The sequence below is a fragment of the Taudactylus pleione genome, unplaced genomic scaffold, assembly GCF_031769625.1.
Source record: "Taudactylus pleione unplaced genomic scaffold, aTauple2 ptg000320l, whole genome shotgun sequence".
Lineage (NCBI taxonomy): Eukaryota > Metazoa > Chordata > Amphibia > Anura > Myobatrachidae > Taudactylus > Taudactylus pleione.
In genome coordinates this window covers 189,503-216,586 of record NW_028284721.1, presented here as the reverse complement: position 1 = coordinate 216,586, position 27,084 = coordinate 189,503, and the positions used below count along the sequence as shown (strand labels likewise).

The 27,084-nt window shown below is 44.8% G+C and overlaps 1 protein-coding gene across 3 annotated transcripts in view; it reads right to left on the bottom strand.

Annotated features, from left to right (window-relative positions):
- TTBK1 (tau tubulin kinase 1) overlaps nucleotides 1-27,084 on the bottom strand; it is a 128,367-nt gene that overhangs the window by 73,772 nt on the left and 27,511 nt on the right. The window contains exon 2 of one of the 3 annotated variants that reach the window (XM_088442987.1): nucleotides 21,195-21,391. The exons of the other annotated variants lie outside the window; for them this stretch is intronic. Coding sequence (XP_088299113.1) covers nucleotides 21,195-21,197 — 3 coding nt within the window. The 5' untranslated portion in view covers nucleotides 21,198-21,391. The remainder of the gene's footprint in view (nucleotides 1-21,194; nucleotides 21,392-27,084) is intronic. 3 annotated transcript variants of the gene reach the window in all.

The window sequence follows — 27,084 nt, the reverse complement described above, 5'->3', positions numbered from 1 at the left end:
ATCCTTGATGAAGGAAATCCTACTTAGGTCGCATGGATCTCTGCATTAGGGATGGCCATCGGCCATCATTAATTGGTTAGCAATCATTGATGGTTAACTGTTGATGGCCGATGATTTTGCCATTGAAGGCAGAGAGCCAATGGTTCTCTGCCATTGATTGACAAGTGGGAGCTGATGGTTATTGTTTTTCTTTTTAGTTTTTCCTGTTTTTGAGTGGCCAGCGGCCCGCCATCCCCTCAGCAGCGGTGGCAATCAATTGGTAATCACCGATGGACCCATCGATGGACTCCCCACGGATGGCCATCCCTACTCTGCATACGCTCACCTCTGAATAAGCCGCAATTCTGTCACCACGCCCACAACACTTTCACAGCAAACATCCTATGTGTGGACACGCAGTTGCACCAAATCTGTCGCCGTAATTGTCAACATTCTGGCTGCCAGGGGCAGCCAGGTCGGCACAGCGGGGGGGGCGTGCTGCACCATATGGGGATGTGGTGGTGACATGATGCAGCATAGGGGGCAGAGCAGAACACCTGACCAAGATTACCGGCATTGTGAAGCAGGGGGCTGGGCCACGATGAGTCACGTCTTCGGCTTCCCCGGGGAAGGGTGGGTGCGGGGAGGTTCGGGGGTATGTGAGCAAGTGGCGGCCGAGGCTTGCCCACTTTTATCCCATTCCGGGAGAGTTGGCAAGTATTTCTGTTGCGAGTGGAGATACGACAGATCCGTAAAACTCTGGATCGCCCGAAATTGCTCTGAGTAGCATAAACAGGTCAAAATGTCGATATTCACAATGTTGATATTGACATAATGTCGACACTGTGAATGTTGGGTAGGGTTAGGCTGCAGTTAAGGCTTAAATGCGCAGTCGGCATAACGTCCATGTCATCATTCTGAATGTTGAAGTTTGGTACCACGACCCAGGCCACGACGCATGCAAAGTTTGCTAAAAATTGCAAGAGCTGTACGCAGACATTATTGTGCGCAACACTGTATCAGGCCCCTTACTTGTCTAAGCAGACAAGCCGCTAACTCCACACCTGCTTTGTGCTGCACTACTTTACATGAAGCCACGACAGACAAGAGGAGGATTGGCGGAAGAACAAACCCTGACAGCTACTGCAGAGTGCGTGTATCAGAACGCTCCTCCTGCCTCAGCGATTCTATTCTGGGCCTGTCCTGGTCCCCAGGGCTTAGACTTACTTGCTGGACTAGGGGACAGATGCCAGATAAGGAGTAAGCAGAATGGCATTCAAATGAACTACCTTCTCTGGCCCCTGATTCATACAAGAGCACATACCTTGTGCACCAATCTGCAGTCACAGTCTACACATAGATACACATACATAGATAGATATAGATACAGCAGCCAGTACTGGAAAGTTCACATTTTATGCACATAGAACAATAATAGGTACAAGTAATAATAATAATAATAATAATACAAATGTAAAATAATTGCCTCTGCTTGCATTTGTGTATATTGTGCTAAAAATGTTGCCTGGGAACGGCTGCATCTTAATATATCATGTATGTAACATTAGCAGTACTTCTGTGGTAAAGTGGACACCGCTGTGGATGCATTTTATGGGCAGAATTCATCTGATCACTTCAACGTGAATCAGTAACATCACTGAGGTGTTACAGCTCAATTCTCACACAAATAGTGAACAGCCCACAAAATGGCTGCTTCCACTCTATAACTTCCCAAACTTGCGTTACATCATGAAGCTTTCTGTCGCACTAACACACAAAAAGAATAATAATGACATGCAGGTTGTTAACTGTCCGAATTCAATTAGCCACGAGCTCTGTAATATGGGCCTGATTCAGTAAGGATCGCTATTGCAATAACGATTATGCGCGCAGTTCCGCTGCGATATTATGCTAATTCATTGCGATCACTATGCCCCCACAGCACTACATAAGGACGTCCACCTTACCTTACACACATCAGTAATGTTGCTAGCAAGACTGCGAAAACATCGGTACAATCGAGTACCATCGCAGCCTCATACACACTTGCACAAGCTCTGACCTTACTCAGAAGTTGCTAACTTCATCGCACGCTAAGAGGCCTCAAGCTGCGTATGGCATCACAGTATGCAACAATCAGCCGATTGCGTGCGTATTAACAACTGCGATCCAAGCTGAATCAGGCCCTATGTGTTCGCGGGTTACATTAATGCTTATTTTGCAGGATTGCTTGCATGACGGACGTTCACGATAATCATGCAATTCAATCAGAAATGGCAAGTTGAGGGCATCATACCTATGTAGCACCGCAGTGTGCAAAATATGTGCAGGGGTGCAGAGAGGGGGGGAGCGGGTACTAATTACCCGGGCTTGTGGGTAGGCCCCCCCCTCCTCTTACTTGTCAGCAGCCCAGATGCTGTGCGCTGGGCTGCAGTGGGAGACTGTCTCCTCTCCTCTGCCTGTGGGGGAAGCGATCACACTGATCATGCCCCCCCCCCCTCCGGATTTGCGCCAGGCTGAGGGGCTCACAGCACCCCCTCCCCAGCGCGCTAGTTTTTTTTCAGAGGGTGTATAGCCACACCTCCAGCGATTAGGATGCGCCCCCTACTCCCCGGGTTCCTCTCTATAGCCCTAACAATGTGAAGCACATGGCAAACAGGGGAAAGCATCCTGAACCCACAAAAAGTGACAAATAAGATAGATAGTAGGAAGCGGTTAGTGGCCATAAGGAAAGTATTGGAGGCTTGTACTGTAAATGGTGCCAAGTGGATTATTTTTTTAAACTGTGTTAATGAAGGAAAAGTCATAGCCAACAATTGTATGTCAGCTAGTAAAACTATTTTGCTATTTTTGGGGTAAATGAAATTTATTATTGCATTTTATTTATAAGGCGCCACAAGCAGGGCCGTAGCTAGGGTAGTGCGGCTGGTGCCATCGCATAAGGGCACCACAGGTTACCGGCTGCTGTTGGGCGTGTAAAATTTCTGTTTATTATCATTCTCACTTGTAGCTTCCTCTTATTTCATCCCCAGCATCTCCTGGCCTCCCCTATCTCTTCCCTGACCCTTCCCCATGAAGCCATGGCCCTTTTTTGGGTACATTTTGTCCCTTAGAAAAATGAGGGGGGCGCCAATGCTCTTTCTGGCACAGGGCACCAAAAAGTCTAGTTAGGGCTCTGGCCACAAGTGGTCCACAGCGCCATACATACATCAACAGTAGGACAGTACAGGATGCACAGAGCATTACATTACAATGTCCCAACATACTGTACATCTCCTAAATAATCAAACCCATTTTTCAGCTTTTTAGAGAAAACTACTTGTCTTTATTGGCTCTATTACACAATTTAAACAGCTCTAAACCATGCTTGCCGACTTTCTGGCGGGCAGCCAGGTCGGCACTGCAGGGGACAGTGGCAATGGCGGAGCGCCATGGTGGCTCTGTCCGCTATACAATGCCAAAATTACTGGCTTTGAAAAGCAGCAGATGGGGCTACAATGCCATGATTCAGCACGAATCACGGCATCGCACTTGGTAAGTGGGCGGCAGGTGGGGAAGTTGGAATCTCCTATAGGTGGCGGATAGGAGGAGACTGCCCTGTCTTGCGGACCCAATTTTTCGAGAACCTCCCGGCCATTGCGGGAGAGTAGGCAATTATGCTCTAAATCAGGGTTGGCTGGTTTAAGGCAAATATTGTTGTTGTTTTTTTTAAATGTTGTTGTTCTTCTTTTATTATGCTGTGACTACAGGCACAGCATTATGACTTCTTAAAAAAATTCTATTATAAGGGAATCCCCATGGTATTATTATTCCACATTTTTATTGCTTGTGGTCATTATACAGTGAACCAATACAGTAAATTCACACACCACAGAGAAACAGAGGGTGAACCAGATCAGAAAGGTACTAAATCTGCCTAGTATCAGCTACGACTCCACAAACTCCTCCCCTAACAATCCTATAGGACAGGAGAAAACCACAACTAACATTCTCAATCTAAACAACTCTAACACATTAAAGAGGCAATACACAGAGAACCACCTCATGGTTTAATCTCCTTCATGTTCATTTCAATTCCAAACCTTCAGTCCTACGGAGATGAGTGGAAGGAAGAAAGACAAAGGAGAGAATTCAATTAGCCGCGATAAGCCACTTTTTCGCGGAAACCGGCATATCGTGCGAATTTGTACTTATCACGCTATCCTATTAGCTGCGACCTTTCGTGGGTGAAAATTCTTCATACCATTCGGCGCAAAAAAAACTTCACCACCTCCCGAGTAGTAGAAAAGTTGTGCAAAACCCCCATTTTTTTGCCAAAAAATTACGGGACTTGGTTACAAAAAATAAATTAAAAAAATACCAATTGTGGACTGCTTTGTGCTGCACCAGGGGGGGGGACCTTGCGGGCTTTTCCCGGGGGAAGGGGCGCCATTTTCCGGGGAGAGGGGGATCCGGTCTTACCTCGCGAAGGCAGGTGGGTCCCTCCTTCTTGTGCTGCTCCTCCATCTTCTGTCTTCCGCGGCTGCACCCAGAATGCAATGCGCGATGTCGTCACGCCGGGCACCGGCATTCTGTGGGACTTCAGGTGGGCGGGCAGGGAAACCCAAATCCTGTTGGTGGGCAAAAGCGGGCATGGATATGGTGGCCGGCGGCGGCAGGCAAGGGTGGACAGGCACCGTCAGATTACACGGCGCCGGCGGGATGACTGCGACTGGCCCTCAGGCAGCAGCACCCCGGCGATAGCCCTGCTTGCCCACCCCTAGAACCACCACTGTCCACTATCTAACAAACCTCCCTGGATTTTACTATTGACTAGTCACCCCTGACTCCTTTCCCTCAGTTACTGAACGCAGTTTTTGTTACTTGTCCTTTTGATAGATGAGGGGAGATGTACCAAGCCTTGGAGAGTGATAAAGTACCACCCAATCAGCTCCTAATAATCATGTTACAGGCTGTGTTTGAAAAATGACAGCGAGGAGCTGATTCATTGGTAATTTATCCCTCTCCACTTTATCACTCTACAGGGCTTAGTACATTTCCCCCATGATTACATAAAAATGTAGGGTTGTGTCTATACTGCAGTAGCAGTCTTCAGGGCTATGGAGGGCCATCGGTGTGTTCTCCATTGATGGAAAACAAAAGAGGAACCATCAATGGTATAAAAATATGCAATGTCATACCATTGATGGTTACTACCATCGGAATTTCATACATGCACACCGTAGACTGCAAAATCTTGTGCATTTCTCATCTGGGAGACTGAGACCACTCCCACGGAGACAGGGCAAGATGTGAGTAGCCACCTTGCCCGCCTATGAACGAGAGTGGGTAGGGCTGCAGTGCTGACTGACAGCTGGGGCTTTAAAGTCAGCGCATACAGCTATACGAGGAATAGAACATTGATGTTTGTGGTATTCATCCCGAAAGCACTGATGAACTGTTACAACAGCGCCGCAGCACAGGGCTACAACTGGCTGAAAGCCAGTAGTAGCCCTCTGCTAACCAGTGTACAATAACATCGATGGCAGGAAAACTAGCTGATTCTCCGCCATTGATGGCAAAATCATCGGACATCGAATGATTATCATCGATGGACTATACTTATCAATGCTCAATGGCCAAACCTATTCAGGGCAGCATAAAGTATCCCAAGACATCCAGTGGCTAGATCAGTTGTAGTGTCCTATATCTGCATAGGGTGTAATATAATTGTAGTATGATGATTTGTAGTGGTCAGGACATGTTGGGGATGTAGTGTCCTATTTGTACCTGTCGACCTTCTTACACGTCGACCTTTAGTGTGTCGAACTTTTGTCCATGTCGACCTATTGACTGTCTAACAACTGGTGGCTATCTAGGCATTGTCTACCTCTTTACTGCAGATCTTTCACTCCTCATCCCTATTAGTAATTGCTAAACAGTGATGTCTGCAAAAAATAATACCACAAACATCAATGTTCTATTCCGGCTGTCACTGTCCTGAGAGCCCGGCCAGTCAGAATGCAGCAGGATACAGGAACAACAATATAAACTAAAATTGGTACAAAATCATCAATGGTGGAGAAAACATCGACCTCTCACCATCGATGGAGTGAATGGGGCGGAGGGGAAAGAACAGAGCATCATACAATGACTTCAAAACATTGATGTCTATGGGCCTGATTCGGCAGATGAGGACGCAGTTTTGGATGTTCATGCAGATTCCTGATTATTGGGAATCTGCGCATGCACAGGACCCATTCTGCGCATGTGCAGAATGTGTTCTGTGAGATCGCACGCAGGCCCCCCCTATGACAGGCAGAGGCTTTTGCAAGGTGGTGCGGGACGCAGACTACCTGGCCTTGCAAATCGGCCAGCTTGCCACACAACCGGTGGTCGTAATGGTGATCCCAGGCTGCGACCGAGGTCGCAGCGCTGGGATCGCAGATGCTGACAGGAGGAGTCTCTTCACTTGAAATTTAGCAGGATGGAATTGCAAAGGTGCTTTTGTGCAGCTTTGCAATTCCATGCACTGCTGAATCAGCCCCAATGTCCCACTCTAACCAGTGAGTGGTTTGAATAGCAGTCACATGACCACTTAGCAGTCTTACTTCTATGGTACAGGACATGTCTCCAGGCGATCATAAAGTAAATGTGAGCATGAAACACTTCCTTATGCAGCATACATAACTGTTACTATTGACATCTTGATACGCCTTAAACCTTAGCTTAGCATTATATTTACTTATAGTACCTATTGACATAATGGCCCATAAGTACCTGACATAATGGCCCATAAGTACTCTAAACGGGTTTGGGAATATAGCACAAAGTCAGTCACTGGATGCACATATATTGGAAGCCGCAGTACAACTCCTCACATTAGCCGATGCAAATTTCTGCAGCCTACAAGCGCAGTCATCCTACCCACTAATCAATGCACTTCCCTGTATAACAGGCACATTTGCGCAAACTTAGCGACAACGCAAAAAAAAAAAAAAAACAACATTACCGCAGTGGTGGTGCACATTCGCAGTTTTGAAATTATTAGGCTAATATTCGACTTAATGTAACAATCCAAGTTTCACCAATCCAATAGGAGAGTTCATCTGACATCTGAGTGTGAGTGTGAATGTCACTTTCCAGTGACGCCATAATTTCACGAGGTCTGGACTGTGCAATGTGTATATATACACTCCCATCCTTGTGACGGACATTTGGGAGAGGTGCTCTGGGCCTACAAAGGTGCTACTGAAAACAACCCTAAACAGATAATAATGGTAATAATAATTACAATAATATTACTGACATTTTCATGAACTGAAGGGAAGACAGAATGAGAATAATAATGGCTGACGGATTTTGTTACAAACAGAATATAGGAAACAGCCATGATGATGCTCGTGTTAGAATGCCCTCTCAGATGGGTCTGTCACTTCCAGTGTGGCTGGAAAAGAACCCATTGGGCTTTCATGTAATCCTGAGGAGAGCCTAAAGGTGTCCATGAGTCATAGATCTGACATTGCAGAGCCCCTTCCACCCCCTTTCCCAAATTGTCAACCATTTTGAAATGTGAAGGTTTAGAAATTGAGGATGCTACTTTGGAAGTTCCTAATATGCCAGAGCTTGGTGGGCATACTCTGATAAGATGGAGAAGATAACAAGGGTGGCAATAATGATGCATGAACTTGGGGCCTGATTCAAAGATTTCCGTAAATCTCATATTTACATAAATCTCCAATGTTTAACGATCTGCTCATGCGCAGGAGCGACACTGCGCAGGTGTAGATCTGGTCCTGTGACGTCAGTTGCAGTGCCCCAAATTCCGATGCATGATTGACATATTGCTTGTGTTATAAGGTGGTAACAGGGGGGCTGGGCGATGGGGAGCATTCCAGAAAATGGGGACATGCCGAAGCCAGTGGCTGCATCTATGGAGGCAGCTTTACAGGCCCCGGCAGCGAGATTTTGCCGGATGTCTTGAGTAACCTGAGGGTTACTCCGATGCCCGATGTTCAGGTAGTTGATCTGATGCTGCGTCTTTGGATGCTGCAGCGGATCAGAGAAGCCGGCAATGGTCATTTCTTTACTTAAGACGCATTCTGAAGCTTTTGCATAATTTCGAACACAGCCGCTGCGTATAAAGGCGCAAAGTCGGCGAAATTAGCAATCAACTCTGAATCAGGTCTTTGTACAAGTTGAGTCTGAAGTTCCCTGTGTTGAAGGAAGCCCCCCCTTCCCCCCGCTGCCGCCCACGTACCGTCACATCCACCGTATAAGAGCAGTGTCATGCCCGACCAAAGAGACAGATATAGAGGCCCGTATTCAATAAGTTTCGCACCTGCACTTTCGCCTATATCGCGCGTGTATTGCAGGCGAAGAAGTATCGCATGCATCCCTGCTTTTCAATTTGAAAGGATGCGAAAACGGGACCCGGCGAAAAGTCCTGTTAGATTGGGGAAATCAGCCTGACAACCCCCAAAAGATGCTCTGACATAGGGGATCACTATGGATACCTCTGAATAGGCCTGCTGAAGGTTTCTGGGGTACTTAAATGTTCTCCATCGGTTGTAATTAGCGTCTTTGCATAAGTGTCGAAGAATAGCATTTAGCTGGGGTTTTTTGTAAAAATAACTAGTCCCAGCAAATTTGGGGTACCTGAAAATGGGGGGTAGCATATTTAATAGTTGCTAAAGTGTTTTTTTTTTTTAAATTGTGAAAAATGTACCTTCCGCAAGCACCTGCAATAAAAAAAAACACCTGGGGCATACTTGGGGACCCCCCTGGAGTCTATTTCTCTAGTTTTTAACTTTCTCCCCCAACATTGTTTTTTTTCACCCCCAAAATAAAAGTACTTTTTTGGGGTGTTCTTGTGGTTTTTTCTTAAATTTTGACACAGTTTCATTTGGGGGACTGTCTGAAGGCTGCACGGCGGTTCCCGCAACGTTGCACCCCAAAACCCCAATTCTGCACTTTTTTCCGCCTGATATTCATTGGCAAAACTTTTTTGGCTGGGTCCATTGCATTGACTTTCCGCCTAGGCGAAAAGTCTTTGAAATTGAATACGGCGAAAAGTTTCCGCCTGGCGAAATGACATCACCCACGATACTTTTTTGCTGAAACTGACTTTTCGCCTCGACTTGAATATGGGCCTAAGGGGGTCATTCAGACCCGCTCGCGAGCGGCAGTACGCTCGCAAGCAGGTCGATGTTCCCTACTGCGCATGCGCACGATGGAGGGATCTCCGTCATGCGCATGCGCAAGACCCGGGGAGCGACGGGCTTTCCATCGCTCCGGGTCTCGCACCAAAGGGGGCGTGCTGTCGATGTTGATTGACAGCACGCCCCCTTTGGTGGGCGTGCTGGGGGCGTCTCAAGCCGGCCCCACTGACATCACTAGTGATGTCAGTGGGAGTGATTTTGGCTCTGATAGAGCCAAAATCACTCCTGGGCTTGCAGCAGCGAGACCCTACCGCAGGGTCTTCGCCGCAAGCCCGATGGTCGTGATGGTCTTGACCATCGCGACCATCATCATGGACGCTCGCATAAGCTGTGGGTGGTAACCCACAGCTATGCGAGTGTCCATGAGGACGCTCCTAAAACAGGTAGGAGGGCCCTGATTCAGAGCGAGCGCTCTGGTCAGAGCGTTCAGCTCTGAATCAGGCCCTAAGTGTGGAAATGGTTGTACCCAACCCAGACATAATTATCAGTCAGAAAGTAGAGGCATTAACTTAATTAGGCTCCTTCTCTCTGTTACCTCATTTGAAATAAGTTACAAGAGTTTATCAGAAGCAGATCAGTAAGGTCATGGCTGTTATGTTACATCTGTGCCCAATGGGGTTAACGGGTGGATCTAAGTGCACGGGCGCAGTTATTGCATACAGCACATGCGGAGTCGTAGGGAACTCAGTCAGATCTGTCTTTCTGTGACATACAGCAGGGCATTTGGGGTGGCAACTGGGCGGCTATAATGTAAGCGTATGGAACGATCCTGACTTGTGGGAGTCCCATGGGAGCGTCGTGGGTATGTATCTAAAGCTCTGTGCCATGTGTTCTGGGAAGGGAGCCCTGTTTCTGACGGATCCCATGCACTTAATATGGGGCTGGTTCAAGTGCCGATACTAATGATGATGGTTTCAGCGGCTGGCGTAAAATCAATGGGCGGCACTGGCTTTCCCCTTGCAGATGCTCATAGCCCAGCATCAGCCTCACTACGCATAAGGTAGTAAATCAGACTTCTGTGGCTGCTGCAACTACAGTCACTATGCGAGCGACTCAGGATCAGCCCCAATGTGTGCCATCCATTCATCAGCTTTTATCAGTTTAGTGGTGACCAAAGTCACTGTATCCACTTATTGATAGCCATGTGGATTATCAGAACTGGTCAAACAGGACTACATGTCCGCGACATCCCCTGGGCCACCAAGAGCCAAGGCGGGCCCCGGTAATAGGGGCGTGGCCTAATCTCAGGAGGCGTGGCCACACCCCCTTGTCGAAAAATAAATAAATAAAGATTTGCAGCGGCGCCGCACGCCGGGGAGGGGGGGCGCTCTGAGCTCCCTCAGCCCGACGCAAAGCCAGGGGGGGCGCGATCAGTGTGATCGCTCCCCCGCACAGACATAGGAGACTGCTGTCTCCAACTGCAGCTCAGCACACGCTGTGTGCTGGGCTGCTGTGAGGGAGGGGGGGGGCGGTGATGGTCGCGATGGTCTTCTGGCTCTGTCTGAGCCGGAAGCTCTCCACGTGGGGCCGCCCCCAAACGGTAGGCGTTCCCATGGGAGTGCCTCCGTTTGGGCTGCCACCCCCCCGGCCCGCCTTCCAAACGGGCGAGCTGTCAATCAACATCGACAGCTCGCCCCCTTTGGATCGAGACCCACTACGACCGGCGCTGTCGGTTGTAGCGGGTCTCACGCATGCGCACGATGGCGCCGTTGTGCGCATGCTCTGCGGGGGGCCATCGACCCGGTCCGAGCGCATCGGCGCTAACGACCGGGTCTGAATGACCCCCAAGGTGCTTTGCTGCCACTTGAGATACATATCAGTGCACAAGAGGGTCCCATGCCATGGCCTACAGCAAAACACACGCTTGTCATTGAAGATCCCTTTGTGTGGGTGACAATGGACTAGGTAGAGCTATTGTTCAAGTACAGCTACAGTGGTAAGAAACATATCCTCAAAATTGTTGCAAAAGGCAATAAGGTCACTTGATATAGAGTATGTGGTGCAGGCCCTGATGAATGTCTAGCACAGTGGTGTCAAACTCGGGCCCTTCAGCTTTTGTGGGACTACATATCCCAGCATGCCCAGCCACAGTTTTAGCATGCCCTAATAGCAAAACTGTGGCACTGCATGCTGGGATGTGTAGTTCCACTGCAGCTGGAGGGCCCAAGTTTGACACCACTGGTCTAGCAGGTACAGTAGCCTTCTACAAGAAAGTGGTGAGTGGTCAATGGCTCCAGGTGAAGTTGAGGCAGGTCTTTTGGAAATGCTTCAGTGTCTGGACTCAGAAATCAACCTCCTATGACCCTAGCGGATGGACTGGGTGAGGGGTGAAAAGGAGCTCCCACGCATTTATTGTTGGGGTTCTATTCCAGAGGACTGCACTGAGACCAATCACTATAGAAACTCCTCTTTGCTTACTGTCAGGTGAGACAGGAATCCACTGCTGTTATTTCAATTGAGTTACTATAGGCGGCAAATCCAAGGTCTGCTGAACCTGGTTTGCAAGAGCTGGGTGAGGGCTATCAATGGTAATGCCAAACATTTAATACTTTCAATCCCTGTATAGGTGAACCAGGCAACTAATAGAGCTGGCCCACTGGTACCTGCAGACTGTTGCATATGGCCAAGAAATTTAGATATAAGTCAATTGATATTAGCCCTGGAGCCAGTATTGCAGAATAAACTGCAGGCAGCAGGGGTGAACGCTCGCTCCACATTAATTGATTAAAAGCATAATGGAAGCAGGAGACGGCAGCAATTGCTACACGCTGCACCTCAATAGAAGCAAAGAGGGAAACCCACTCCCTAAATACTGATAGGTACTTGTGCAAAAAATCCTGTGTGTAAAACATGTACAAGTAGGGGTAAAGAGATGACCATAGAATGGAAGCAACAGTACATCAGCTGGGTGAACTCCTCCCTCAGTTAGTAAATACTGGAACAGCGCAACCAATCTGATGATATCCACAAATGGAAAGGCCATGATAGAGAAAGAGATGGAGACTTACTGGACCTGGAAGTAATTGTCCCCTTCAGTAATCTCCTGGACATAAGCACTGTCCATGCACCCAAACAGAAAAGGACTACATTAAAACTGAATGAGGTCACTACCATATACTTGACCAACTGTAAATGAGTGTAGGGAACTGGCAGATACCTCTCAGCAGGGTGGTCCAGGAGTGGTTGAACTTCACAGTTCCGTTTGGGCTCTTTCGAATTTAGGGCCCGATTCAGACCCGCTCGCTAGGCTGCGTTCTCACGTAGCCTGCCGGTGGTTGCAATGTGCGCATGCGTAGAAGACGCAGTGCGTGTGCGCAAACTAGTTCATGCGATCGGGAAGCGTTTGCACCCTGAACATAGACTCTTCGCTAGAATGAGTGACAGGACGAGCCGTTTGTGGGTGGTAACGGGTTGGTCGATGGGAACGGGGTGTGGTGGTGCGAACGCAGGCGTGTCTGAGCATCTTAACGCCGGTTCAGAGGCGTGCATAATTAAGACGCAGCGCCATAGTACACGTCACATGGTTGATTTACACACTGAAGCACTCGCAGCGCTTGCGGTAGGGTATGGTCAGCCACAAGTGCTGCGTTCGCTTCCGATGGTACTCGATGTGACCGATGGTTGCATACACATCCTGAAGATGACGTGTATAAGTGGGCGTCTTAAGACAGGCTAGTGGGCGCCTAAATACACACCGCGATCGCACGCCAAGACATAGTGGGCGTGCTAATGCCTTGCCGTGCTATCATGGGATTTGCATACTTTGGCTGCGTGCGAACGCATCTAGCAAGTGGGTCTGAATCGGGCCCTTAGAACGATGCCCTGGATGGAGAAATGGACTCAGACAGGGGGTTTATTTACTGAGCAACACTCTTCCTGGTCAGTTTAACTAAAAAATGTAAAAGGGCAATGCTTTTAATATTAAAACCCTTGATTTGATATTAAAAGCATCGCCCTTTTAAAATTTCAGGCTTAAACACACCGACTTAGCAGATAAACCTCCGGATGTTAGGTTTTCACACTGCTTGGTTGAAACGGCCATATTTAATGCGAAAATCATCTGCAGTACATTGCCACAATCCAGGCTACCTCCAGAAGCAGGGATGATGAATAGGCCTGATAAATGTCAGGTGGGCATGGTGCAGGTGCAGTATTTGGGGCATCAGATGGGAGGGAGCTCAGATTGAAGGCTATTCTGGACTGGCCATGTCCCACCAATTAAAGGCAGGTGTATGCCTTTCTGGGCACTGATGAGTACTAGAGGAAGTTGGTGCCTCAGTAAATAACACTAATTAAATCTCAGACCAAAATGACAACTGTCCAATTACCCTAAACCTTGACTGGTCCCTGTAATATGATGTATCTGAATGCAGAGCTAGTAGCGGCACTGTTGCTGGTAGCCCCAGATTTCTGGAAAAGCTTTATCATTGAGACTATGGCCTCGAAGTGTGTTAAGCCAATTGGGGACACAAGCACCAACATTTCTGTATCTCCAGGAAGCTCCTGAGCTGAAAGATGGCATATACTCATACCAAATGCCCTGGTGGACTCTTCCAACAGACACCGACAGTTCTATGCCAATATTCGTTGCGAACTGTTTCCATGGACACACTCCCCTTATCTTCCTGATACTTTGCAATACTCCACCTTTTCACAAACAGACCCAATTACCAGCAACGACAGACCCTTTCCACAGATATGTACCCCCTCTACTGCCAAAACCCCGCACTACAGACCCTTCCCACAGACATGCTCCTTACTGTGCTTTTCTTGCCGTGGCTGGACTGAGGATGAGAGGAAGTCCAGGGTACAGGGTAAGGGAGGAAGACAAGACATACGAGTGATGTAAAACACAGGAGAGACACATAGATACATGCAGAAAGCAAAAAAATGCAAGAGAGCAGATGGACACAAGCCTGTCACAGCAGAAGCTTTCCATCCATTATTCATATGAGACGAAGGGCCTGATTCAGCACGGATCACTATTCTGTTTATACGCACGCAGCTGCGTTGCTAATATCAGTGGTGATAGTTTCATGTTTGCATTCATATTGCGATCGCAGCCCGACATAAGGACGCCCACTTCCACTTACTCACATCAGTATACTTGACCAACATAGTGAAACAATCGGTAACATTGGACACTTAGAGAAGCCCAGAGCTTACTCAGGAATTGCTTACTTATGCGCACGCTATGACACCTCAGGAGGCATCTGGTATCGCAGTGGATAATTTATGCACGCCCCTGCAACGCCATTGAAACACACTGGCACGCCTGCGTTCGCCCGACCGCCACCCACAAACGACACTTCCTGTCAATCACTCTGCCATGGGTCTGCAAAGTCACTGCGAACGCAATTCCTAACGCAGCGCCTAGCTCACGCATGTGCAGTGTGAATTAATCGACCGGTTGCGTGCGTATAAGCAACTGCGTTCCTTGCTGAATCAGGCCCAAAGTCACACTGTTCAAGTAACTTCTCAAGAGATGTGACACTGACCTAATCGAATGTAGAAAAATACTGTTACACACCAGTCTGAAATGCAGGTAAAATGTATTTATTCATGTAGATGTTTTGAGAATTAGGTGGCACCCTTTCATTTTTATTAACTAAAACGGAATGGTAATTGATGACATACGGGCAAATTTTAGATAAACACAGAACTTCAAGACATATTCTCCATTTAACATCTGGAAGAGTCCTATAAGCTTAAGTTATTTGAACATAGGCCCTCATTCAGAGCCGCTCGTTAGCGGCAGTATGCTCGTTCCGAGCGATGTTTGCACATCTGCGCATGCGTACGGTTTTTAGTACGCATGCGCGAACCAGTCAGTGCGAACAAAAATCGTTTGTACGCTATATAGCGAGTGCCTGCTATTTTGAGTGACAGAATGAGGCGTATGTGGGTGGTAACAGGGGAAGGTGCTTGAAAATGGGGAGTGGAGATCCGAACGCAGGCGTGCTTAAAGGTCAAAACGGGCGTATTATGGGTGTGCATAATTAATACAGCAGCGTCATTGACCACGTCACTGGGTTATTTTATAGCCAGAACTGCTCGCAAATTTGTGGTAGCAAACACCAACCACAAGAATAGCGAGCAGTTCATACGCTGGTCGATGTACTCGATTAATCTAATAAATAGCGGACATGACGTATGGTGCGAGCGGCCAGGGGGCGTTTTTAACAAATAAACGAGCGTATGTTTTGCTCGCTCGTTCAGACTTAGAGGTGTGAACAGACTGCAATTTGCGAACGGATCATTTGAATAGCCACCCCTTGTTTTTGAACGAACGACCGCAAATAGCGAACGGCTCTGAATCAGGGCCATAGTTTTGTGATCTTGGTATATCTCAGAATGGTGTTATTTATCCTTACTGAATAACTTTCCAAGACAATGTCCTAGTGACTCCCCATGGGAGGGCACTACAATGTGACATAGTCCTACTGATGTCCCATGAGGGTCACTTCAATGTGACACAGTCCTAATGACTTCCCATGATGGGCACTACAATGTGACACATTCTTAATGAGTTCCCATGAGGGACACTACAATGTGACACAGTCCTGCTGTCTTCCCATGCGGACACTGCAATGTGACACAGTCCTAATGACTTCTCACGAGGGACACTTCAATGTGACACAGTCCTAATGACTTCTCACGAGGGATACTACATAGTGACACAGTCTTAATGACATCACATGAGGGACACTACATAGTGACACAGTCCTAATGACTTCTCATGAGGGTCACTACAATGTGACACAGTCCTAATGACTTCCCATAAGGGTCACTACAATGTGACACAGTCCTAATCACTTCCCATAATGGTCACTAAAATGTGGGACAGTCCTAATGACTTCCAATGAGGGACACTACAATGTGACACAGTCCTAATGACTTCCCATGAGGGACACTACATAGTGACACAGTCCTAATCACTTCCCATGAGGGACACGACAATGTGACACAGTCCTAATGACTTCCCATGAGGGACACTACAATGTGACACAGGGGATGTAGCCGGCATCCCACTATACAGGATGCCGACAGTCTAATTACTGTCGCCGTTATCCCAACAGTAGTTAGGATCTCGACTCCACTATACCGAGCGCCGGCATCTCGAAGGTAAGTATCGGGGTTAGGGTAGGGTTAGGTTTAGGGGTTAGGCTTAGGCACTAGGGGGAAGGTTAGCGTTAGGTACTAACGAGGGAAGGTTTGGTTTAGGGTCCTGGGAGGGGGAGGGTTAGGGTTAGGCACCGGGGAGGGAGGTTTAGGGGTAAGAGTTAGCTGTAGGGGACTTACATTTTAGTGTCTGGGAATTCTGGCAGTCGGGATGCTGCTGTCAGTATTCTGACAACCAGCATCCTCACAGCCAGGATCCCGTACCCAACCCGTGACACAGTCCTAATGACTTCCCATGAGAGACAATGCAATGTATTGTGGCTGCTTGGCAATATATATTAAGTGCACAATGATTTATCTGTGGAAACATATGAAAGCCTGATTTTCACAGGGAATGTTCATGGATATGTTTTTACAAGTATGATATGTTAGGAAGGGGGTAAAGAGTCCCTGAAATCTTAACTTGAATAATGTTTTCATTGCATCTAAGACAGATGTTAAGACAAATGTCAGCACTATTTTTCTACACTTGGTGACCATCATTATGCTCAGAACCTGTCCTACTGCTTCTCCATGTGGGGTTTGGGATGACTTCAACACAATGGCTCTAATGAGTGACACTGCGTTATGATGCAGTGCTGATGACTTCTCACATGTGACACTGGCCTAATGATATCTCATGAGTGACACTGCAAAATGACATCAATGTGACACAACTATGTGACAATTTCTTAATAACTTCTCATAAATGACAATGCAATGCAACACTGTAATAACTCCACATAAATGACACTACAAGGTGAAAAGGATCTACTGACTTTTCATTAGTGACACTACAATGTGACAATGACCTATTGACTTCTCAGGATTCATGCTAAAATGGGACAATATCCTACTGATATCTTGTGAGTGACAGTAAAATGCGACACTGACCTATTAACTTCTAAAGATTCACGCTAAAATGGGACAATGTCCTACTGAAATCTCGTGAGTGACACTGACCTATTGACTTCTCAGGATTCACGCTAAAATGGGACAAATGTCCTACTGCCATCTCGTCAGTGACACTACAATGTGACACTGACCTACTGACTTCACAGGATTCACACTAAAATGGGACAATGTCCTACTGACATCTCCTGAGTGACACTACAATGTGACACTGACCTATTGACTTCTCAGGATTCACGCTAAAATAGGATAATGTCCTACTGATATCTCCTGAGTGACACTACAATGTGACACTGACCTATTAACTTCTCAAGATTCACGCTAAAATGGGACAACGTCCTACTGACATCTCGTGAGTGACACTGACCTATTGACTTCTCAGGATTCACGCTAAAATGGGACAAATGTCCTACTGCCATCTCGTCAGTGACACTACAATGTGACACTGACCTACTGACTTCACAGGATTCACACTAAAATGGGACAATGTCCTACTGATATCTCCTGAGAGACACTACAATGTGACACTGACCTATTAACTTCTCAAGATTCACGCTAAAATGGGACAATGTGCTACTGACATCTCGTGGGTGACACTACAATGTGACACTGACCTATTAACTTCTCAGGATTCACACTAAAATGGGACAATGTCCTACTGACATCTCATCAGTGACACTACAATGTGACACTGACCTACTGACTTCACAGGATTCACGCTAAAATGGGACAATGTCCTACTGACATCTCGTGAGTGACATTACAATGTGACACTGACCTATTAACTTCTCAAGATTCACGCTAAAATGGGACAATGTCCTACTGACATCTCGTGAGTGACATTACAATGTGACACTGACCTATTGACTTCTCAGGATTCACGCTAAAATGGGACAATGTCCTACTGATATCTCCTGAGTGACACTACAATGTGACACTGACCTACTGACTTCACAGGATTCACACTAAAATGGGACAATGTCCTACTGATATCTCCTGAGTGACACTACAATGTGACACTGACCTATTAACTTCTCAAGATTCACGCTAAAATGGGACAACGTCCTACTGACATCTTGTGAGTGACACTACAATGTGACACTGACCTATTAACTTCTCAGGATTCACACTAAAATGGGACAATGTCCTACTGACATCTCGTGAGTGACACTGACCTATTGACTTCTCAGGATTCACGCTAAAATGGGACAAATGTCCTACTGCCATCTCGTCAGTGACACTACAATGTGACACTGACCTACTGACTTCACAGGATTCACACTAAAATGGGACAATGTCCTACTGATATCTCCTGAGAGACACTACAATGTGACACTGACCTATTTAACTTCTCATGGTTCATGCTAAAATGGGACAATGTCCTACTGACATCTCGTGAGTGACACTGACATATTGACTTCTCAGGATTCACGCTAAAATGGGACAATGTCCTACTGACATCTCGTGAGTGACACTACAATGTGACACTGACCTATTGACTTCTCAGGATTCACGCTAAAATGGGACAATGTCCTACTGACATCTCGTGAGTGACACTACAATGTGACACTGACCTATTGACTTCTCAGGATTCACGCTAAAATAGGATAATGTCCTACTGATATCTCCTGAGTGACACTACAATGTGACACTGACCTATTAACTTCTCAAGATTCACGCTAAAATGGGACAACGTCCTACTGACATCTCGTGAGTGACACTGACCTATTGACTTCTCAGGATTCACGCTAAAATGGGACAATGTCCTACTGATATCTCCTGAGTGACACTACAATGTGACACTGACCTACTGACTTCACAGGATTCACACTAAAATGGGACAATGTTCTACTGATATCTCCTGAGTGACACTACAATGTGACACTGACCTATTAACTTCTCAAGATTCACGCTAAAATGGGACAATGTCCTACTGACATCTCGTGAGTGACATTACAATGTGACACTGACCTATTAACTTCTCAAGATTCACGCTAAAATGGGACAACGTCCTACTGACATCTCGTGAGTGACACTGACCTATTGACTTCTCAGGATTCACGCTAAAATGGGACAATGTCCTACTGATATCTCCTGAGTGACACTACAATGTGACACTGACCTACTGACTTCACAGGATTCACACTAAAATGGGACAATGTCCTACTGATATCTCCTGAGTGACACTACAATGTGACACTGACCTATTAACTTCTCAAGATTCACACTAAAATGGGACAATGTCCTACTGACATCTCGTGAGTGACACTGACCTATTGACTTCTCAGGATTCACGCTAAAATGGGACAATGTCCTACTGATATCTCGTGAGTGACACTGACCTATTGACTTCTCAGGATTCACGCTAAAATGGGACAATGTCCTACTGATATCTCGTGAGTGACACTATAATGTGACACTTTCTTAATGTCTTTCATGAGGGATGCTACACGTAGAATGTGATACTAACCAACTGACTTATCGCATGTGACAATGACTTAACTTCTCATAAACAACAATACAAAGTGGCACTATTGTATTAACTTCTTATATGAAACATAGAATGTGATGACAAGTGACAGTACAATGTGACAAAAACACAATGACTTCACCAGTGCTGTCTGACAACCCACACTACTACAACTCCGTTATCATACTACATTATGTCACTGTCCTCCTGACTTCCCACAGATGACACACTACAATTTGGCACTGCATTTCTTTCTCCTGAGTGGTGCTACACGAAGTGACACTGTCCTATAGACTTCTCAGGCAAGACAATATAGTTGGCATTAACACTAGCAACAGACATTAAAATACAAGGAAAATTCTGACATTGCAGTTCAAACTGTTTATTACTTTGTTGGAAGCATTTTCTCCAAATCGTATATATATCTCTAAATTTTGCATATGACAGTGTGAGGTCGAGTCAGTGAGAGGTTACGCATGCGGAGGAACCATCTACTGGCTCACTGCTCCAGCAATATTTTATGCAGAAGCATGCAGCACCAGAGTGATAGCAGACATAGCACCCCGGTCCCCCAGCTGGAGCTTCAAGAGTCATTGGAAGCATGGTGAGAAGATTATCCCCAGAGAAGCTTCAGACGGGTGGTTCGGGGGTTAGAGAGGATGCTCAGGACCAATGTATAGACGGAATACAGTCATCTAAAGCCATGCAATGCTCAAAAAACAAAATAGATTCTTAACCATACAGTATAAGAGACAGTATTTGAACATCTCTAGATATATGTAAATACAATCAGCCTTTCATATCTAATATAGATAAAATAAAATCCATCCAATGTCTAAAATTTTCCATACATCTACTGATAATGCTACGTCTACTCCTAAGATAAAGTAACCACCTAAAACACCTACTAAAACTCCATATAAGCCCTCTATATGGTATCCAGATGGAAGGTCTACACTAAAAAGGTAGACAGGTAAATGGTTGACAGTGACTTAGGTCACCAGGGTTAAAATGTCGACATAAAAAAAGTTTGACATATGGTTTTTCATGGTTTCTAGGCTTAGGTTTAGGGTTAAGCTAAAATTACAATAAAAAAAATCATGTTTCAACCTTTTTTGTGTCAACCAATTACCTGTCGACCTTTTAACCCTGTCCATCTTCTGTTGTTCTTAATATAGACCTATCAATCAACACCCCTCTATAACGTCTCCTAGTTCTCCATATAATCCTTCTCTATAACTCCTATTATTTTGTGAAAGAACTTTACACTAAGTTTATTATTTTTAAACATCAAGTAAATTAAGGTTCTCCCCGAAAGAACTACATATGTAGAGGATAAATGTCCCCATCAAACTAGGATTTTTCACCTCTACCAAAAGTTCATGCATCCACTAACTCCTTCCACTGTGCGTGGTGGCGGTCCAAGCTCACCACTCCCCTGGCAGTCAAGGAGTTAGGGCAATTAAGCTCACCATGCACTGGAAGTTTGTTGTACTCCGTTATTTCAGATACATCAGATGTATCGTTTGGGGTGCTCAGGAATCGGCAGTGGGAGAGAGTGATGCCAATCAGGAAACATGCCAGGAATTACCCATGTCTCTCACCATCTCGCTAGTGATTCCAGAGCCGTCAGATGCTCACCTGTTCGGGGGCTCATGCAGCTAGGAGCCTGTGAATTAGAACAAGTTCCATGGAGGGTCAAGTCAGAAACAGCCACAATCACTTGAAATATTCATATCAGAAATGTCACACATCTTTACTAAGGCTATGGGAGCATAGCCCAGTACCACTACTATTGTTATATGTCTTGAAGTCTTTGTCCCATGTTGCTTAAAGCTTTCATGCATCGTCGGATAAGAGATTTTCAATAATGTGATAATGAGTGGAGCAAGTAATTTCCCCCCATGGACGTAAACATAAAACAAAAACGGTATTATTGTATATAGATGTATACATGAATACCAATCTCTCTATTTCATAGTTCTATATCTCATATTTACTTCCTATTTCACATCAAGTGATCATTCTAGCTTCTTGATCGGACAGGAAGCTGATCAAGAAGCAGGGCACATTAGTGCGTGCCAAGGAGTGTGCATGCCTGGAAATGGGCTTGGCATTTGGGGGAGGGATGTGACCTCACGGCACGCCCACTTTTCATCATTATAGGGTAGGGGTGGGCAAAAAGACCCCCCCAGATGTTGTAGAACTACACATCCCAGCATGCCCTGCAACAGTTTTGCTATTTGGCAATGCTAAAACTGTTGCAAGGCATGCTGGGATTTGTAGTTCAACAACAGCTGGAGGGCCGCTCATTGCCCACCCCTGTTCAAGGGGCATGTCCAGCAATCAGGTAGATGCTGGGCTGCCTCCAAGCTATCCACAAACTGTGAATAGATGCCATGCATCATGCGCTTGGCATCTATTCTCACCCTCTGCTGACTGCTCCTCCCTAACATTAACCTCCAGCGTGGGAAGGGGGGGGAGGACAGGGACAGGGCCCACCGGCAAATGGCTGTGATCAGCGGGGCTCCTCCATAAGGGCAGGATGTATTTTAGCCTTTTGAAACAGCCTAGCAGGAACACTAATAACAGGCACAAATCTAGCTCTCTCATATCTATTTATCAATCTTATATCTATCTCTATGTCACATCTGTCTGTCTATCTCTCTATCTATCTATATTAGCTTCTGGCCTTGATTCTCAGGAGGCTAATAAAGGGTGTGTCAGTCTCTGTAGTCAGTCTCTCAGTCCCTGGGAAACAGGTCAAAAGCCTGTTGAGAGACACTGTGATTACTGAATGTAAGTGCTGGGCTAAACTTCTGTTTTGTGAGAGGGACATTAGATCTTTCCACTCTGAGAGAGGGAATTAGGTAGAGATGGACAGGCCAGGATTTACTTTTTTCCTTCTCTTTTTATTGAAACACCGTATGCAATATACAGAGAAAAAAAAGACAATAATTATTACATGTTAATTCAGTAGCTGGAGGCAGAAACAAAAACAAAATAGTTTCAATTCATCACAATAATAGTGTATACTCACAATGTTTAGCTGAACATAAGTAATTAGATCATTCTACCACACTGAGACAATGGTCCCAATAATATTTTCGTTACAATTATTGTCAAATATGAGAGAAAGGAATCAAGAGGCGAGACCGAGAACCCACAGCACCCCGCCTAAAGATAAAACAATAAATGGACATAAATATATGGGATGTAGTTTGGAAGCCGACTGTCTAAATGCCGACCGCCAGCTTCCAGACTTTCTAATCCCGGCGTGGTACTAATGACAGGCGTTGAAAACTCGACGCCTGTCATTAACCAGACGCCGGAAGACCGACACCCGGCATAACGAACGAAGGTAAGCCAGGCGCCAGGAGCATGCAGCCGCGCGCGGGGCTAGGGTTAGGTTTAGGGCTCCTGGGGGGACTTAGGGTTAGGTACCCCCCCGGGAGGGTTAGGTTTAGACTAGGGGAAGGAGGGCTTAGGGTTAGGCACCCCCGGGGGGAGGTTAGGGTTAGGCACCCCGCCAGAGGACTTAGGTTTAGGCAGCGGGGAAGGGGGGGTTAAAGTTAGGTACTTAGAGGGGGGATTAGGGTTAGGCACTTGGGGGGGGAGGTTAGGGTTAGGCACCCCTAAGGGAGGGTTAGGGTTTAGGGGGTAGAATTAGGTTAGTGATACTTACCTTAGGGACAATCTGTATTTTCACCCCTGCCGGGCTGCCGCTGTCAGGATTTGAACCGCCGGCCTACTACACCCAAATATATACCTCTATTCCAATGTTGATATATCCACGAACACATATTGTACATAAAAGTGTATTGATATTCTCTACTATACACTGTTATTAAAATTCCATCGTGATTGGGGGGTCATTAGATATTTCAGGGAGATTATACCATTGAGTATTCTTGAATGATGCATGAATATGTTTCCGAATACCAATAGGCAAGATTGAGATATAACTCTCCCATGTGTTGAAAAATGTGTAGACCCGAACTTCCCTTTCTAACGTTGTTTGTATCCATTCCATGTTAAACACATGGAAAAGTTTCTCCTTAAATAATTTTAGAGTGGGAGGGGAAATACTTATCCAGGCTTGTAAGATAGCTTTACGTGCTACCGCACTAATTATCAGTAATAGTATTTTACAGCCTTTTGTGACTCTCTGACCTTCCGGTAATATCCCAAACAATGCCCATTCATTGGTAAAAGGCAGATAATTCACCAAATTATCTAAAGCGTATTTACGCACTTGCAACCAAAGTATTCTAAGAAGAGGGCATTTCCAAAAATAATGATATGAGTCAGCTAATGGAGATTGACATCGAGGACATGATGGCGATGCCACCATTCCTGCCCTGAATTGTCTGTGGGGAGAAAAGTATGCCCTGTGAAATAATTTCAGAAACATCTCTTGGTATTGTGCGGCAGGAAGTATTTTCCTAGAGGTGGCTAGCGTTGTATTTAAAGTTTCACAGGAGAGAAGGGAATATCTATTGCCCATTTACTCATGCCGGTACGTATTTGGGCATGGTCAATTTGTGTTCTCAGAAAAGAGTAATAAGTGGCTAGAGCATGTTTAGATACTGGGGGAGGAGAGAAGTAGGTTATCTAAGGGTTGTCACAATCAACATCAGAAAACCACTTGGCGGTTGCAATAATATAATATTACTCTTGCATGTAAGCGAGTGGATAATATTGGAACATAGGGAATTTCTCTATGGTTTGGGAATGGGTTAAAGAGTCTTTTGGCCTGTTTTTCCAATAGGGCATTAATCGTTGATAGACCCTCTCTATATAATTTTGTGAAAGGGAAGGACGCCAGACCATCTTGGAAATCCAGGTTCCCCAGAAAAGAAGCAAAAATAGATTTGCAGGAGTTTATATTTAGTGTGTGCCTTAGAATGTGCCATACTTTACGTGTGGTCCATAGAAGTGGATTTTTTTGAAGTTGTAACGAATCTTCAGCATCATGTTGATGCAAAAATCCTAGTAAGCTACAGTCTAATAAAAAATATTGTTCAAGTGAAGTATTTACATGCATATCTTGTCCATGTAGCCAATCTTTCAGGTTTCTTAATATGGCTGCATGATTATAATGCAATACATTTGGGAAGCTAATCCCCCCGTTATGTTTGGTTTGTTGTAACTTAATAAGGCCAATCCGTGGTCTGTTTGTCCCCCAAATAAATTTACGGCATAATGAATTTAAAAGTTGTATATCCCTCTGAGAAAATAATATTTGAATTGGATTAAATATAATAGCCTAGGAAATGTCACCATTTTAATCAAGCTTGCTCGGCCCATATAAGATAGCAAAAGATGACCCCATCCCCTTAATTCATTAGAAATGTGTGAAATAGCTCTTGATATATTAAGGCTATATATCTCTGACGGCCTTTTTGGAAGCTGAACTCCCAAAATATTCAATAGAGGACTTGGTCAAAGTAACAGGCAAATGGTAGCTCCAATGTGGTGTCTGAATACGTGGGTTCAAGTAAAGGCCAACAGATTTGGACAGATTGACCGTATAACCGGAAATGGCTCCACAATCCCCCAACCTGTCCAATATCAACTCCAGAGTATCCCTGGGATTAGCAATATATAACTGTACATCGTTCGCAAAAGCGGATAGTTTAATTTCTGCCCCACCTATTTTGATTCCTTTGAATTCAGGCCATGTCTGAAGTAGACGAACAGAATTTACTTTTATGTTTTGTTAATTTTGTGCTGCTGATAAAACTAGCTGTGGATACTTATACCAAGAACTTGGACTAATGTACTACTACTTGTCTGCTACATGACAAGTGCAACCGTTTAGCCCAGGAGATGGCACCTATACAATGATATTGCCACAATACATATATCTTAGACATGAGCCCAACCATTCCAGTTTTATTCCCAGAACCAGTATCATTTATTGGGGTTGCTTTGGCTGGTGCAGGCTTTTGACTCAGCCAAGAATTAAAATTGATAAGTAATGGTAGAAAAGTAATAAAATAATTTAATTCAGTTGCTGTATTTGTTCTTACATTAGTATTTATTTCACTAGCATTCAATACAGAATATTTTTTTATGAACATCTCACAAATAGTAAAATTATGAGCTACAGCAAGCTTGCAGAATAGTACATGGAAATGTGTAACAAGTTGATGGAAAACAGACAGTCTGACAGATAGATATAAGCAACAGATAGACACATAGAAAAATGCATGATAGATAGATAGATAGATAGATAGATAGATAGATAGATAGATAGATAGATAGACAGGAGATCAATAGACAGATAACTAGACAAGAAAGTGAGATGAAATATATATTAAATTGTTTCATATGAAATATATTGATATGAGAGACAGTAAATATGAAACAGATATCTGATAGATATTAGATAGCGAGATGCATACATATGCAATAGATAGATATCAGTAGTGAAATGCAGGCAGCTTATGAATTATCACATCAATAAACTGATCATGTGACTGGCTAACATCAGAAACAGCCTTTGTGATGTCACTCAGCTTTTGTATGAAAGCCACTGATAGGTAAAGAACTGTCAGTTATCAGCTGTATCTGTTCATATAAAAGACACAGGTATGAGATAGAGATAGATATAGATATATATATTGATAGATATGTGATCTATCAATTCAAGAAATATAAAATAGATAGACAAAACAGTTTGATTGATTGATAGATACTTGATAGATGCAAGATCTATAGATATCAGTTAAATAAAGATATAGGCATGAAAGAGATAGATAGATAGATAGATAGATAGATAGATAGATAGATAGATAGATAGATAGATATGACATATATTGAAATGTGATACATGAGATAGATAAGAAATAGTAAATATGACATGGATAGAAGGTTTCATTATTTGGTATATATGATACATATACACCAAAAGTTTCAGCTGCTACTGCAACTGCGTCCACCTCTGAATCACGCCCAATGACTTCTCCCAATACTAGTTAATTTCGGCACTTTGACTTTATAAAATGAATTACCAGTATGTGACTTAACCCAGTACTAGTTCATTACTATGACTTTAACCAGTACTAGTTCATTACCAGACAATGATATACCCAGTACTAGCTCAATACCAGACAATGATTATACCCAGTACTAGTGCATTACCAGTCAATAATTATACCTAATACTAGTGCATTACCATACAATGATTACACCCAGTACTAGTTCATTACCAGTCAATAATTATACCCAGTACTAGTGCATTACCAGACAATGATTATTCCCAATACTAGTTCATTACCAATGATTATACCCAATACTAGTTCATTACCAGTCAATAATTATACCCAGTATTAGTGCATTACCATACAATGATTA